The sequence below is a fragment of the Polypterus senegalus genome, chromosome 1, assembly GCF_016835505.1.
Source record: "Polypterus senegalus isolate Bchr_013 chromosome 1, ASM1683550v1, whole genome shotgun sequence".
Taxonomy (NCBI): Eukaryota; Metazoa; Chordata; class Cladistia; order Polypteriformes; family Polypteridae; genus Polypterus; species Polypterus senegalus.
In genome coordinates, this window is record NC_053154.1 from 157,673,542 (window position 1) to 157,691,591 (window position 18,050).

The 18,050-nt window shown below is 39.8% G+C and overlaps 1 protein-coding gene across 1 annotated transcript; it reads left to right on the forward strand.

The window, feature by feature from the left end:
• The first annotated feature begins 7,576 nt into the window (after positions 1 to 7,576).
• Positions 7,577 to 14,883, forward strand: LOC120537591 (myoneurin-like). Its single transcript, XM_039766674.1, has 6 exons — positions 7,577 to 7,845; positions 9,087 to 10,015; positions 11,447 to 11,606; positions 11,689 to 11,867; positions 12,097 to 12,180; positions 14,597 to 14,883. Exons 1-6 carry the CDS (start codon positions 7,577 to 7,579, stop codon positions 14,881 to 14,883), a joined length of 1,908 nt encoding a protein of 635 aa, XP_039622608.1.
• The last annotated feature ends 3,167 nt before the right edge of the window (positions 14,884 to 18,050 follow it).

Consider the following 18,050-nt stretch of genomic DNA (forward strand, 5'->3'; position numbering starts at 1 on the left):
ATCCTTTAAACTGAATAAATGTAATGGGCTTTCCCTGTTATTGGCCAAAAAGACACTGGTCCACCAGTAGATAACGCCTGTGTATGAAAGGCAAAGGTGTCATAAAATAATGAATGAAAAATGTTATTCTGAAATAGTCTTTAACATCAGAAAAGCAAAGGAGGCAATTTAATAGCAGCCTTTTTGAGTGGTAAAATGGTGTCCCATCACTTACTGCCAAACTGTACCCAGTGTAGAGAACCAAGTGAAGCCTTGAAACCTTTCCCATATGGATTACTAGCTGTCCCCTGCGGCTCTGCCTGCATAGTAGTGAAATGGGACAGTGAGGAGGGCCCAGCCCAGCTTCCTACTACGGACGTCACACTTCTCCCTCCTCCTGTGGAGCCTGCAGCCTTTGTTATGGATTAGTGCGAATATAGCGCTCCTTCAAGTGAACTATGATTCTTAGCATGATGAGACAAGCCACAAAATCAACTGGAATGTTCAAGCAAATTACAGAAACATTTCTTTTAACAACCTGGCAAGATATGCCTATGTAAGACCTCATAACCAACTGAGACAGAAAGAGGTAAATAAAAAAAACATACCAATCTCAGCCTTGCTCATCCACAGACTTTTGATGGCCTTAGTTGTAGTGCAGGAAGAGGTTGGTTGGGAGATTGCCTCCTTCAGTTCTGTGGCTTGTTTTGGCAATGACCATGTTGTTTGAGTGATAGCATGTCTTCACTCTCTCTGTACCCAGTTTGAATGGTCTTTTCCCTAGATACCTATGACATATTAATGTGATTGTTCTGTCTATACCTCCATTAATAAAATAAAGATGCCAAGACTGAGAAATTAACACTACGACGTAGACTACAATTCACACTGTTTTCTTTCAGCTAACATTATGAAAGAGCCTTATTATCTCTCCTTTGATTCTCTCTTTGATGGAAAGTGTCAATAAAGGCTGCTCCTTGTGAACAGTGCTGAACAGTGTATAGAAAGAATAGCTACACTACTGTGAGACCATATAAAGCACAGGTAATTGGTATTTTCTGCCTAGAATTTCTGCAGCAGTAGGCTTCCTTTGATTCTAAGTAAACAATTTTGACAGATGCTTCATCTGGTTTGGTTTAATAGTCAACATCTGACAAATACAGAAAATGTGAATGATTTTTGTCAGTTGATCTTTAACCTTATTTAATAACTTTCACCAAGTAAGAGTCAAGTAAGGAAAGTTTCTTTCACATGTCTCACCTCAGAAATGTAATAACTGCATGGCTTAGACCACTAGTACAAGATTTACAGAAGAAAAAGCCATTCAGCTCAACAAAGCTTACCAGTCCTATCTACTTGACTCCTCCAGAATAACATCAAGTCAAGTTTTGAAAGTTCCTATAGTCCTACTGTCCAACACTACTTGATAATGTATTCCATGTGTTTGTGGTTCTCTGGGGAAAGAAAAACTTCTGAATGTTTGTGGGAAATTTACCCTTAACAAGTTTCCAACTGTGCCCTTGTGTCCTTGCTCAAGTCAGTTTAAAGCAACAGTCTTGATCCACTGTACTGATTGCTTTCATAATTTTGAACACTTCAATAATTTCACCTCTTAGTCTTCTTGTGCTTAAACTAAGAAGGCTCAGCTCTTTCAATGATTTCTCATAACTCAACCCCCCCTGTAGTTCTGGAATCATCCAAATCGCTCTTTTCTGGACTTTTTTTTGCTCTTTGTTGCCTGGAGCTGAAAACTGCATAAAGTACTACAGATGAGGCCTTATCTGTGCGTTGTAAAGCTTAAGCATAACCTTCTTTGACTTGTACTCTACAAATTGTGCTATAAAGGTTAAGATTCTGTCAGCTTTCTTAATGGCCTCAACACTGAAAATTGATTGTGACAAGTCTACTAAATCTCTTTCTTAGGGTGTACCAAATCTAACATTTTTACTTCACATTTACTTTATTAAATTTCAACCGCCACAAAGCCTGTATGCTATCCTACTTTACTGATTATCTGCCAGCCCCCCTAGCTTGGTATCATCTGCAAACTTAACCAGCTTGTTACTTATATCACTATCCAAATCATTTATATATATTCAAAATAGCAACAGACCTATCACTGACCCCTGTGGAACACCACTCTTAACATGACTCAATTCTGATAAAGTTCCTCACACCATAACCCTATGCTTCCGGTGTTTGAACCAATTCTACACCTATCTACAAACATCACCTTGAACTCCCTTGTCCTTCAGATTGATATCCAGCCTCTTAAGATATATCTATACTAATAAAAGGCAAAGCCCTCACTCACTCACTCACTCACTCACCACTAATTCTCCAACTTCCCGTGTAGGTAGAAGGCTGAAATTTGGCAGACTTATTCCTTACAGCTCACTTACAAAAGTTAAGCAGATTTCATTTCGAAATTCTACACGTAACGGTCATAACGATCGACAACGTCTGCCATGTTGAACTTTCTTATTTATGGCCCCATCTTCATGAAATTTGGTAGGCGGCTTCCCTGCGCTAACCGAAACCAATGTACGTACTTATTTCAGTGGTATGACGTCACTGTTGGCCGCCATATTGAACTTTCCAACGTCACTAATTCTCCAACTTCCCGTGTAGGTAGAAGGCTGAAATTTGGCAGGCTTATTCCTTACAGCATACTTACAAAAGTTAAGCAGGTTTCATTTCGAAATTCTACCCATAACGGTCGACAACATCCGCCATGTTGAACTTTATTTATGGCCCCATCTTCACAAAATTTGGTAGGCGGCTTCCTTGCGCTAACCGAAACCAATGTACGTACTTATTTCGGTGGTAAGATGCCACTGTCTGCCGCCATATTGAACTTTTCAACGGTCTTTGTTACTTATGGGCCCATCTTGAAGAAATTTGGTACGCGGGTTCCCAACGCTAACTGAATCCTACTTACGTACATATATACGTCCATAGCCTGCAGCTTGGTCACCGTGTGAGGCGGCGTTGGGTCCCCCATACCAAGGCCTCCCACATTGTTGGCTGCCTGCCTATATAAGGTCGTCCGTCGCTCCAGTCTCTACATTCCATTCCTTGCTTTGCCACGGGATTCACGTCTCCCTGCTGATAACTACAACCTTTTTATTTAATCCACGGCTTCTCTGCTGTTTTATTGTTCGTTTATTACGATTATAGTTATTGTGTAGATATTTTAGACTTACTTTACATTGTTCAGGTACCCATTTCCTTTATCATTCCAACTGTACCCCCATTAACATGTCTATCGAGGTGATCACCATCGATCAAAGAACTGTCACTTATCGAGTGGTTTCCATGCCCGGAGATGGCACCTGCTTTTTCCATTCTCTTTGTTACATATTGCAGGCTCACTCTTGATATCCGGAGGAACATTGTGTCTTATGTATTGAATGACTGGGACAGGCTCAAGGTGTGGATTGATGACGGTACAGGAGATGATTATACTACACAGGAGCACTATAAGAATGAAATACTGACAATGTGGTATACAAAGAGATCCTTAACAAATAATTATTGGTATATTTTCCCTCAGTTTAAAAAAGTTAAATTTTCTTCTTAATAAAAATTTTAAGGCAGTATTTCGCCGCTGCGAAGCGCGGGTATCTTGCTAGTACTACCATATGCACCACCTTGATCGTGTCCTTTTGTTGCTTCCTCATAGAATTCCAGTATGTTAGTAAAACACAACCTCCCTCATCTGAACCCATGGTTGAGTTTTCAGTAAAAAGTTTTCAGAGTTTTTCTTATCCTTAATAATTCCTTCCATTAATTAAAACATTTAAAAATTTGCCCTAAAAAATTAAACTAAATCTTTAGTCTTTGCATACGCACTCTTCCAAAATACTAAGAAATTGTATAATGTTATGGTCACTTGACCCTAGTGGTTCAATCACCCCCGCACTCCCAATTTCTATTCTGATTAAGACAAAATACTAAATCTAGACAGGCTTCTCCCTATGTTGGTGCTTTAACATGCTGTGTTAAAAAAAAGGTTGCTAATTACATCTAAAACTCCTGCTCTTGTTCTCCTTTATTTGCTAGGTTGCAAGTTTCCTAGTTAGCCCAGTTAATAATCAGGTAGTTAAAGTCCCTCGTGACTATAATATCACCCTGTAAGTATTCTTTTTTAAAATTGTTAAAAAGATGTGCATAGCATACTCCTAAAATGAGGCATCTTTCTTTAATGCTTTCAAAACAAATCCAGACTTGCTCCAGAGACTCCAGACTAAGATGTGGCTCATCATCCAACTGAAGAAGACTTGCTTTTAAATTCTGCTTTACATAAAAGGTGACCCCCACCCTTTTCTGTTCTTCTTAAAACATGTGCACCTCTCCATGTTCTACTCATCCCCATATTTGTAATTTAGCTAGGTTTCTGTTATTACTATAATATGATTATATTCAGCTGCAGTTGTTTTATTTTTGTTACTTCTGTTATTAAGGGTAGCTGTTTTAATGCATTACTTATTTTGCTTTTACACTTAAATTTTGGGTTAGAAATTACGTTTCTATGCATTTTTGCTTTTACACTATTGTTTGTTCCTTTGTATACAGTTGAAAACCTGACCTGTCCTAAACTCCCTGCCTCCCCCACCTCCCTAGTTTAAACAATCGTCGACTAACCTATTCATATGCCTCTCCTGGTGCCCCTCCGGTTCAAAGTTAACCCCTCACAGCAGGAATGGTCCTATTTTTTCCAAAATGAGTCCCAATAAACCTATACTCTTCTACCCTACACCAAGGTTTGAGCCATTTGTTAAGCCTTCTAATCTCCTCAATCTTACATGGATTGGCAAATGACACTGGTGAAACTTAAGGAGAAGACTACCCTGTCAGTTATGCTGTACAGCCTGGCCCCTAACACTTAAATTGGATTGCAGAACTGACAGAGTACCCTTATATATTTTATTTGCTCCAATATGGACAATGGCAACTGGATCTCACCCACTATCACACCCTCTCTCAAGGTTCAAGATTCAAGAGTTTTATTCATCACATAAACAGGTACAATGCATACTAATATGAAAAAGCTAGCCTATTCTAAGATTGTGCAAAATAAAAGCAAACACACAACAGAAAAAGATAAGAAAATGAACTAAAATTAAGATTTGAATGTCAGAGTTAAGGATCCTGATGGCCTGTGGGTAAAGGCTCCTTGAGTCTCAGTCTTTTCCATTAAGCTGCATAGCCGCTTGCCTGAGTTGAGCAGGCTGAACAGTCTAGTCTGTTAATGGGGTGGGTGGAGTCCATAATTATTTTAATTGCCCTGGTCTTGCAGCACTTGTTGTCAATGTCTTGCAGGGAGGGCAATGCTGACCTTGAAATGTGCTCAGCTGAACGCACCACTCTCTGCAGGGCTTTGTAGTCTTGGACTGAGCAATTCCCAAACCAAGATGTACAGCTCTGTGTTAGGATGCTCTGTATGGCGCCAGTGTAAAAAGTTTTCAAAATGATTTGTGAGACCTTGAATTCCCTCAGCCACCTAAGGTGATAAAGGTGCTGTCTTGCTTTCCTGACCTGAGTTTGTGTCTGCTGGGTTCATGTCAGGTTCTTGGTAATTAATGTACGCACCCAGGTACTTGAAGCCACTCACCCTTTCAACAGAAACTCCATTTATGCTTATGGGGTTGTGGATCTGCTGCTGCTTCCACCTGAAGTCCTTGGTTTTGCTGGCGTTCAGCATGATATAAGCTTGGCACCATACTGCCAGACCAACAGGAGGTCATCCAGATAGACCTCCTTGTCATTACTGGAAATGAAGCCTAAGACCATTGTTTCATCAGCAAACTTAACAATGGTGTTGAAGCTATACTTTGCTACACAATTGTGTGTTTAAAGGGAGTACAGCAAGGGGACTCAGTACACAGCCTTGTGGAAGTTAGGTGTTGACATAGATAGTGTTGGAGAAGCATTTGCCTGCTTTCACCACCCAAGTCCTGCCTGTTAAAAAATTCAGCACCCTGTCCCTGTGGGGGGTTCAGTCATAGGTTTTTAGGATTTGTGGCCAATAAGTGGAGGGCAGTGGTGTTAAAGGCCGAGCTGTAGTCTATAAACAACAATTTTACATAATTCCCCTTGTTGCTGTCTACATGAAAAAAAGATGTGTGTAGAATACAGTATGTGAGATGGCATCCTCTGTAGACCTGTTTGTACATGCAAACTGGAGTGGATCAAAGTCCCTTGGAAAGAAAGAGCAGATGTAGTCTTCAATAATCCCCTTATAGCACTTTATGACAAGATATATTTGGGGATTTCTCATGCATGCCTACCATTTGTCTTTTCACTTAAAGTTCTGGAGTTGATTCCCCTAGACAGTGTGTACCCTTTGCCTTGTGAATATGACATATCTACCTCTACTTATCTGGTCTGGAGTCTCTTCCCGCACCAGCTTAGGGTTGCATACTATCTCTCTAAAGAACACCTGGGCCAGGTCTGGCAATTTAATGTATTACAGCCAAGTCCTCCTCCAGTTTGGCAACTCTAAGTTCAAGATGCTGGATCAGTTGGCTCCTCCAAAAACTCCCAACATCCAACAGGATTCCCTCCAGCTCCCTATTATATTTTTTTTCTTTGAAGTATTTTTACACCTTACTTCTATCTTGTTTACTGATGTCAGCCTGTAGTTATTTTCTTATTCACTTGTCTGTTTCTAAATTCCACATTTGAATGAACAGCACTCTCTTGCTAGATGCCGGGTTATGTACTGCATAGCCCCCATCTTAACCATTTTGATGTCAGCCATCTGCTTGTATTTAAAATAAATGCTTTATTCCCAAGAAATGAATGCACATCTCCTAGCTTCCTACTAGTGCTAAGGTGTTACTTTTCAAGTCCTAAATCAGGGTTCTCAAACTCCGGGCCACAGTTGCTGCAGATTTTCAGTCTAACCCTTTTCTTAATTAGTGACCTGTTTTTGCTACTAATTAACTTGCCCTGCAGGACCGGAGTGTGAGAACTCTGTCCTAAATGTTGTTCTATCCAATTATTCTTCATGTGCCTTAACTTTTTCCCACTAAGAAATTGCTCTTTAAATTATTCAATCCTACAATGAAACTAATGATGCTTAAGCTTCAGGGCCCCTAATCCACGAAGGACACCAGAAGTAAATTTAGGCCACATTGCTTAAAACCTTTGGGTGTCCACTGTATTAAGGGAGGTTTTTAAAAAATAATATTAATAATATAGTGTTATAATTCAGTAAAGCAATTTTGATCAAAATCTGAGATGTAGTGGTTACATTTTGAAAAATTTTGTGGTCATCTGTTGTGGAACAGCCCCATTGAAGAAGATAACAGCGGTTACCCGGACCTTGTTGCTGGTTGCAAAGGGGCCTCCATAATAGTTCAAGCTTCGAAGGTCTCAGAAATGTAGGTCTGCCACTGCTTATTGATTTGCTGGTTTCAGCTAACTCTTCCTGTTTTGTTTCACCTTGCCTTTCTCGCCAACATTAGTTTTTAACACAAACTAACTCTGACTTCTGTGTAGTGAGTGTTAAATAAGTAGTGCTCTGTCTCGTCATCCTTTTCAATATTTTTTTTTGCCTCTTCCATCTTAAGATTTTTCAGATTTTATTATGCAGAACTTCCACCACAGCAAGTACCTCCTGGACCAACTCAACAAGCAGCGTGAGCAGAGTATCTTGTGTGACTGCATTGTTGTGATTGGCCAGTCTCACTTCAAGGCCCACAAGAATGTCCTAGCAGCATTTAGTGAGTACTTTGGAGCTCAGAATGACAGCTCGAGCATTGATGGGTTTACTTTTCTGGACCCGAGTCAGGTGAACGAGTACAAGTTTCAAACCTTGCTGGACTTCCTTTACACTGGAGTCATAAACATTGATTGGTATGTATGGTGAGGGGAGCTTTTTGTAAACTAATTCTAGTATTCAGTACCAAGATCAACCATTATTTTTTTTTTAATTTTCATATTTATCCAGTATTGTTAGATTTATCTTGAGCAAACATTAGATAAATTTCAAAGCTGCAAGCCTACTTTGTAAATTATTCCATCTTCATGAGTGTGTAATTGTGTCCCACTGAGAAATGTGTTTTTTTATGCTATTTCAAGCTGCCCTTGTTTGTAACTTCATGTGCAGGTGCTTTTGAATTGGTTCTTGGATTTTTCTGAGCTATTTATAAAAACAATGCCAAATAATGTGATGCTGTGAAGTTCACAACCACTTTAAATCTAAATTTTACCTGGAATGGCATCCTATATGCACTTAAGTGTACTATCTTTTATTCTTCACATTTCACAAACCCCCCCAAACTGTAGGTACAATTACTCCAATTCCAGTCTCAGGTTCAAATAAATGTTATTTTTAATTTAGCAAAGTTTCTTCATATGACTCCATCCAAATCAATGTCAACTAAAGCACAATTCTTTCCTCTCAATTCCTCACAAGCGAGCCCTGTCCTTCCACCACCACCCTGTGTGGAGCATGCCCTTTTGAAGCTAAATCTTCCAAGTACTGCCAGTGCCCAGCCATTGCATCCAGGAAGCACTTCCAAGTCAGACGTAACCATGTCAAGAGAGGAGACTCACCTCCCAAATGCTCCCCCTTGCAGCACCCACAGAACTCAACAGGGAAGCCCTATAACTCTCATACTGCCCTGCGGACATCCAAATAAGGGCTCACCAGAAAGGATGCTGTCCTCAAGTGTACAGGGGAGCAACATGAGCACACAGGAGGTATCTTCCCAGTTCCCTTCACTTACCCTGGCCTCTCAGCTGGGAAAGGGAACCCTAACCATCCCAGTCTGTATTCCCCGACAATGGGTAAGATATTCCCATCCATCCCTGCTGGGACACCAGACTGGCTGTATCTTCCAGTCATCTTGATAAGATCACCCCCTGTCTTGGCCTCCCATCCATGTAGGGGAACAGGATCCACTTCATTCAGAACATCCATTATACAGGACAAAATTAGGCTTCTGCAACTCTCGCATGAATTTATTTAGATAATTTATCCCCAAATTTAGGCATTCTGTTTTTGTATTTGCTAAACTTATTTCATTTGGCTATCTATGGCAGTACAGCAATCCCTGTTTTTTTTAATTTGTTCTTGTACTTTATTTTTGTAGTTACAATGTGACAGAATTGCTGCGGGCAGCCAAATACCTTAAGATAGACGGTCTAGTTGCAAGATGCAAAGAATTTTATAAGAGACACATTGCCAATAAGCAATACAAGATGGAAGTGGAGGCAATTGCAACTGCTTCTGTTGGTCCTGTTCAGGATGATCAGAGTACTTGTGACCCCTTTACACTTGACTTCTCAAATAAATCCACTTTTCTGCATGCAGGCGACAATCACAAAAGTAAAACGCCTTCCAAAACAGAATGTGTATATGGCTTCCAAAAGACACAGGCAAAAAGAAACAACCAAGTCCAAAAGCCTGCTGAACACAACAGTAAGACACACTCCAAAACAGAATGTGCAAATGGCTTCCAAAAGACAAAAGCAAAAAAAATTAAACCAGTCCAAAAACTTACAGAAAAAGCTGTTAGCAACTTTGTTAATGATAATGAAACAAATGAGCAAATGGAAGACTTGCCAGTGCTCACTGAGCAGAAAGAACAGTTGACAAGGGTAACAGAAGCTTCTAGTTGTAGCAATCATAACAGAACAGGACTGAAGCGTCGGCAAAAAGAATTCAAAAGTGAATCAGTAGACAATACAAGTGTCCCAAGTCAGGGTGTGATCTCACAGAACCCAAAAAGGAGAAGAAGCAGATCTGGGAAAAAACGTGCTCTGAAATCTGCATCTGCATCTGCACCAGTTGCCGTCAAAAGAGAGAGATGCCTGGACCCTTCCTTGGAAATTGAACTGAGTGAAAGGCAGTCAAAGAGGAAGCCATTGTGCAGTGCCTGTGGAAAGGTGTTCTCTGAAACTAGTAGCTTACAGAGACACATGCGAATACACAAAGGAGAGAAGCCCTACATCTGCCAGCTGTGTGGGAAAGCATTTACACAGTGCAACCAGCTGAAGACTCACACCCGCACACACACAGGTATGGAAATGTGGTAAGTGAATAAGATGGTGGTTCTGAGTTTAGGTTGTGACTGTAGAAAATTGTTTTTCCTGCATTGTTTATTCGATATAATGGCAAAGCCTTCACTGCAGTTTGAGCTCACACTAAAAGTTCCTGCAGTTAATATATTCTTTCCATGCAGCTGGCTTGGCTCATTTCAGGATGCACTGGGAGAAATATGCTATTGTCTTTTCAGGAGATGGCAGTCTTTCCTGACTAAGAGGCCAAGTAACAAGACAAACAATTCAGCTAGTATTTTGCAGATGGTAGATCGAGTTTTAAAGGCTATTAGTATAACCTAATTAACAAGTCAAATGGTTCAATTAAAATATATTTGTGACATTCTAGCTCAATTTCAGTACAATAACAATAAATAACTATGAAAGTAAATAAGTAAATCAAAATTTGAAGATAATTTGAAAGTTTCACACTAACCACAACAGATAGAAGCAGAAGAAATACAACATGGTAGGGATGGCTTATGGGTAGTTCGGACAAGCACTGCACAGCACTCTGCTCTTAACCCAGTTGCAGCCAAGGTCCAATGAACATGGGCGCTCTACTCCAGAATTGCACCATTGTTGAACAATGCACCACAGTGAGATGCTAAAATTTACCAAAGAATGTTGGCTTGTGCAGATCAGTAAGCTATTTCAGTACTCGTGTACACAAACTGTACAATACACCAGGTCATCATGTACTATGTCATGTGCAGGTCCATAGCTGATATCAAAATATGCAGGAACAGCGGACAACATAATCTGTTTGTCTTCTATGATGAAGTCATTCGCCATGTTGATGTGGGCAATTGTGTGTGATGTTGATGATTCACCAGATCCAGCCTCATTGGTTACTCTTGTTCTTCCCCAATTTAAACCTTTCTATTCATTCATAAACTTTTAGTTGAGTTTTCACTGTTTTCACTTCATCCTTTGTTGAATTTCATTACGTCATGTTATTCAACAATGGTACAATCCTTCAGCTGAGTGTCCATGTTCATTTGACCTTGGCTTCAACTAGATTTAACAGTAGAGCTCTAGTTGAAGAATGCCTCTGTGCTTGTTCAAACTACCCATAAGCCATTGCAAATGTGTTGTACTGCGTCAGCATCCACCTGTTGTGGTTATGACCTCATTTTCAAATTGCCTTTACTTTTTGATTTACCCTCATAACAATTGTGAAATGAATTATTGATGAACTGACTATTAAAATGATTCCACATTGGTTTTGCTAAATACTGCATGGAATGTTTTCTGAATCTTCTATTTGTCGCTCTTATAGTGAAAATGCTTATGTATAATTCTTGCAAAAAATAGGGCATTATTGTAATCACTTAATATTATATATTTTAGTATATTTTAAGTTTTCCTGGATAAAGTGATAATATTGAGTATTTTTTGTTGTTTGAAGGAGAGAAGCCATACAAGTGTGATATCTGCAACAAAGGCTTTGCTCAGAAATGCCAGCTGGTCTTCCATAGCCACATGCACCATGGAGAAGAGAAACCATACAAATGTGACTTCTGTAGCCTTCAGTTTGCCACATCAAGCAACCTAAAAATACACACCAGGTCAGTGCATCATGCAAAGGGGGATCGTTTACACACCATCTAGTTGTAGTAAAATGACTCATTTGATTTGTTTTATTAACAGAATACATAGTGGAGAAAAACCGTATGTTTGTGAAAGATGTGGACAAAGCTTTACTCAAGCAAGTACTTTGACTTATCATTTGCGTCGTCACACAGGAGAGAAACCTTATGTCTGTGACATGTGCGGGAAAGCGTTTGCTGTATCTAGTTCTCTTATCACACATACCCGCCAGCACACAGGTCAGTATCCTTGTACTCAGCTTTTCTGTCATTGAACAGCCTCATGTAAAGTTCTGAACAAAGAAATTTTGTCTGGTCATTCAAACGTTTTGTTGAGAACTTTGTAGTAAGATTGTACCTTAGAAAACTAACTTGTCCGATATTTTTTAAGATAGGAGCCTTCAATTAAATGTAGTTCTGTTACACTTTTTTTTATTTGATGATTACTGTTTTCTGTGCTGCATTACAGGAGAGAAGCCATACACGTGCGCCACATGTGGGAAAAACTTCTTTTCTTCAGGAGTTCTTAAAAAGCATATTAGGTCTCACAAAGGTTTGTATAAAATGGTTGAAATAAAATGTACAGTTCACTTCTATTAATTCTGCATTCAGGGTATTTAAACAGCACAACTTGTCAATAAAACTGATATAAGAAAGAGACAGAGACCAAGAAAAAGGTTTGAGGTAGCCGCAAAAACTTTTCTTGTCTTCAAGCAAGAGTAGTCTAAACACACTGAGTCCAAAACTGAACAATTGAAACACAAAACATGATGGCTTTATATAGAGTAGATAGAAAGGGGTGTGTTTTGAGGGGTGGAGCCAAGAATGAGGTCAGAGGTGAAGTTGGGAGTGAGATCCATGCTGGAGCACAGAGTGAGGTCAGAAAGGATTTCCTTTTGAAGGTTTGCAGAAGAAGCAGAAGAGGTGTTAGTGTGCATTGTCAGCCCCTGGTCTAGTGTATAGATATCTTTAGATAAGTCTATCGACTGCCTCACTGACTAAATTTATTTTAATAGGAAAGTTCTTAATTTCAGTGCTAAATCTATATGTATTTTTTTTGTTTTAGCGACAATGTTTGTCAAAAAAAGATCTTATAACAACATTATTTACAGGTACTGGTCATAAAATTAGAATATCATGACAAAGTTGATTTATTTCAGTAAACTTGTATATTAGATTCATTTATTACACACAGACTGATGTATTTCAAATGTTTATTTCTTTTAATTTTGATGATTATAACTGACAATTAATGAAAGACCCAAATTCAGTATCTCGGAAAATTTGAATATTGGGAAAAGGTTCAATATTGAAGACACCTGGTGCCACACTCTAATCAGCTAATTAACTCAAAACACCTGCAAAAGCCTTTAAATGTTCTCTCAGTCGAGTTCTGTAGGCTACACAATCATGGGGAAGACTGCTGACTTGACAGTTGTCCAAAAGACGACCATTGACACCTTGCACAAGGAGGCTGGCTGTTCACAGAGCTCTGTGTCCAAGCACATTAATAGAGAGGCAAAGGGAAGGACAGGATGTGGTAGAAAAAAGTGTACAAGCAATAGGGATAACCGCACCCTGGAGAGGATTGTGAAACAAAATCCATTCAAAACTGTGGGGGAGATTCACAGAGAGTGGACTGCAGCTGGAGTCAGTGCAAGACATGGGTTGTATATAGCTCATTTTCATGCATGAAAGTAGCTCAAAAGTTCTTTACAATAATAACTATGAATATGATAACAAAAGAAAATAAAAACTAAAGAACAGGTGTTTATTAACAGCAGAGAATCATAATGTCCATCTTAATGCCAAAACTTATGTTCAGATGGCCAGTGAGGACAGGAAAATAAAAACCAAGAAAGGTGAAAAGAATTCATAGCCCCTCTCAGTCCATGGATGTGTCACCATTATCTTCTGGAGCATACTTAGGCTAGGGGGCAGTGGCGCATAGTGCCACCATAGAGTACTGGGAATAGGACTGACTTATAGTTCAAAGCAATTTCATACCTGCAGCAGCTTAACATGGTTTTTATTGTAATTGTGGAAATTTGAGAACTGGGCCTGTCAGAGTGACCAATGATTGGTTATGTTATTTACTCCAGTAGCACACTTTGATTAATACTTTAGTTTTCAGGGTATGTAATCTTAAGTGGAAAATAAGGCTCAGTAGCAAAAAGTTGAATTTACTTAGCTGAGTACTTGACTTTAAACATAAATGGAATGTTACTTTTGTATTACTTTTGTATTTTTAATTCTTCTCTAAATAGTGTCTTCAAACACCACAGCCGCAATAAACACACAATTAAACACAGACAAATAAAAAAGCACAATTCTCAGTAATTCTCAGCAAGCGTTGTCAACCTCCTCCTGACTCAGGTTCGGCTTGCTGGGTTCACAGTAGTCCTTTATGTAGTCTTTGACCCAGAAATGTTTTGTTTTTCCTCCCACGTGACTTGCCAGCACTTCCGGGTCAGATGGAGGACTTGAGTTTTCTTCAGCCCAGAAGTACTTTGGAGCTCCCATCCTGGTGACTTGGGAGTACTTCTGGGCTATGGATGAAATGCAACTCCTCCAGACCTTTTGCAGCATCCCCTGGCGGCACTCAACAGTACCCAGCAGGGCTGTGGCATTACACTACATGTCCCATAGTGCCCTGCGGGAAGCCAAGGCACCACTGCAGTCCAGGGGAGCTGCCATCTAGTGTCTTGGGGGAGGCAGTGTCCGACAAAAGCTGCCTTCCCCCATCCTTCCATCTCAGGGGCGTCCTGGCCGGGTTGAGCTGCCAGCCATCTCTTACACCTCCCTTAACACTTTGCTGCTCTTTTCCACATACTATATTGTCTTCATTCTTGATATTTTAGCTGTGAAACATTATCAGCTAGGAATACGTTTGCTTCAGATATTTTCCCTAAAATGCTTCATTTTGTACTGCTGGATGTTGTTGCTGAAACAGTTTATTTGTTTTGCAGGAGACTTAAACACACCTTACTCTCCGGCAGATATTTTTTATGATGAGGATATTCTTCAAAAAGCTGTTTTGCAGGAACTAGCAGAACTAGCAGAACTGAAACCCGTAAACATTCCACCCTCCAATTTTACGCCAGTGGCCCCAGAAGTCAAGATGCTGTTAATGACAGAAGGAGCTTGTTTTAACTCTGATCAGTCAGTGATGTCCAGTGGTTCAAACTCAAATTTCATTTTTACTGAACAAGGCTGTCATAAGACACCTGCAGTAAGTAATCAGATGCATCTATAAATGTTCAGAAAAACACCAGGCAAGATGGAGTTTCATTTCATAACCTACCTGTATATTTATGCCTTCGCACTAATGTCTAGTCTTTGTAATTCTGTATAATATTAACTAAAAACAAAATCAGGTATAAATTAAATAATAGTTTGTAAATCACACCCTTTTGTGTTTTTTATATTCTGTAAACTAACCCAAACTGTTTAGCTATTTGAGAGGAAAACCCTTACCGACTAGGGGAGGCCATTGAACTCCTCATGGACAACATTCAGGTGATTCCCATTGTCACAGACTCGACTCAGAGTCATAGAAAGGTTTGGGGCAGCCACCCGTGTAATTGGTTTCCTGGCTGCAAAGTAGCAAAATTGTATACAGCATTGATGTGCACAAAACAGAACTGAGGGTACAGGGAAAAGGTAGAGGCTTTTAAAGGGGAAGACAGGAAGTGAGATCAAAGGGGTCGGGCTCATGAAGGTCTTCAGCTGTAGGTTCAAGCCTGGACGTGACATCACAGGGGCCAGACCCGGCAAGGACTCCTTCCATAGGCACAGTCCCGGAAGTGACGTCAAGAGGGCCAGGTGGAATCTTCCGTGAATGGTCTGCAGGAAAGGGAGAAAAAGAGTCAGTGCACTCTGCCACAACCCGGTATGACTTGGAACTAACTGCCCTTACTCAAACCCTTTAGTTGCCTCCCATACGCGTGTGTGTGACACCATGTGTCAGCATGACTGTGGATATGTATGTGAGTGGGCCCTCCAATGCACTGCCGCCTATCCAGGGCTGTTTTCCAGCCTTCTTGCATCCAGGGCAGCTAGAATAGGACCGAGCCTCAACAGTGACCCTTTAACTTAGTATTTAGGATTTATTTCAGTAGTGTTACTTAAAGTAAACTACAAGTTCTTTATTTTCATGGCTACATTTATCCTCTTTCTTTTCAATATATATTGTATGTTCAAACAGATATTGCAACATTTCTCCATAAAGTGTTCATTAGCCAAAAATGCAATGCACTGGGATGTCTGTTAAATATTATGTAACTGTTGAGTTCCAAGTAGGTATTATGTATACATATTTTCTACAAATTTTTGCCTGTGTACATTCGGATCTTCTACCAAACTTTAATATTTGATAAGAGACAATGAGTGAACAAACAACACAAACTTTTATGCCCAATTTCATTATACTGTATAATAAAGGCTGTGCAACACTGAATGTTCTCTGTAAGTAAAAGGACTTCTGTTGGAGTCATTAGCTGGTTACATCATCTATCACACAGAAGCAATAACTACAATCAGAAATGTCCTCTTAATAATTTTTCACTCTCTCAAAAGTATTTGAAAGAATTTTAATACACTACTCTGCACAGAATTGCTTTAGTTGAGTTTTTTTAACAGTAGAATATAAAAATTTGGCCAACGAGAGGAGACTAAGAACCTTTGTTTAGCTAATAGAAAAGCTGTCCCTGTATCTCATTCAGATGCGTCTTAAAGGTTGTGATACTTGTTTTAACTACTTGACTTGTTCCAGATTCCCTCAACTCTTTGAGTAAAGTCCTTCCTGGCTGCAGGCGTAAATGTACTTCCCCTTGATTTCCACTGTTCAAGTATGTTATACCCTGTTTAACTGAAAGAATTTGTGGCAGGTTTTCAATCATCAATTGCTTCACTAGGGTTAGGTTCCATACTTGGAGTGCTAAAGAATTTATTTTTGGAGTGGCTTAGTCAATATATATTATAGATTATCTTTCCGTCAATAAATGTGTGCTTCAACTTCAATTCACAGAGGCAAGCCTTTGCATTCTGCTGTCAAATCCTTTTATACATGTCAAAATTGACGCTAGCTGGTCACCCTGGCCCTGATTCAGTAAAGAATCCCCAAAACATGCCACTGTCAGGATGAAGTTTCTTTCCTTACAAAGATTGGTGCAGCCCATGTAGGTTGTGGGTAGCACTCCTGCTTCACCACCTCTTAAGTGTGGTTGCCATCTCTCTGCCTTTTTAGCACAAGTTTTCTCAATTTCCTTCCCTATCTTAAGACATGCATGTTGGAATGGCTGCTCTAATCTCATCTTGTATCTGTGATTGTGTTTGATAGGCGTGAGCATGCCATTCTGTCACCTTCACTTGTTCCTGCCTTGTGCTTTTGGGATGTGTTCTGGAGTAATCTTTGGGATTCAAGCCCATCTAATCTAGTTCAGAGCCTAACCTGACAGCATTGGGCACAAGGTGGGAAACAGACCTGGGGAGTGCACCAGTCCATCACTTGGGCCCAATCACATGAATAGATATTCACAGAACACCAATTAGGATAGATATTCACAGAAGACCAATTAGGAATCACCTCTTAATAACCAGCATGCTTGTGGAATGTGAGGAAAACTGGAACACTTGGAGGAAATATCCATATAGTCACGGGGAGAGCATGGAAATTAACATGAACAACAACTGGGTGGAAGAATTGACCTCTGAATATTGGATCCCTGAGGCAATAGCCAACATTGTGCCCTTAGTGTTGGTGTACAGTAAGCGTAGTAAACAAAGTATGCTTAAACACTTCCAAAAGCATATACAGCTGCAATGAACCCGAAATGAAGAACAACATGGCTTCAGGGACACACCCAGCACCACTCATCAATTACTTTGAGTGTTGAAAGACATAACAGAAGAATTCAACACAAGGAGAATGACAGGTACAATCCTCGATGTGTCAAAGGCCACTGACAGGGTATGTTGTGAGGAATTTGCTACGTAAAATCATTGAGTCGGGGTTATCCTGCTACCTCACTGACCCTATTGTTTCCCGCCTAATGGACAGAAAATTCCTAGTGAAGATAAATGACATCAAACTTAAGTGTAAAAAAGATCTCAAGGATGATCACTGTCACCATTTAATATATACTGTATGCGAGTGAAATGTCAAAAACAAAGCACAATGCTAACCTAATATGCAGATGACACAGCCAATACTATAGTACAGAATGGAGCCCCAGGAAGTTGCAGAAACCTACACATAATTTGGAAGTGTAGTAGACAAGCAAGTGAGGAATTAATATGGACATCAAAGCTAGAATTTAGACGAGTACAGTAATAATCCAGCTCATGAACATATGAAGCTTCAAATACTTTGAGAACTCTACCAAGATACGTCTCTCTATTATATAAATAAATCTTGGGTCG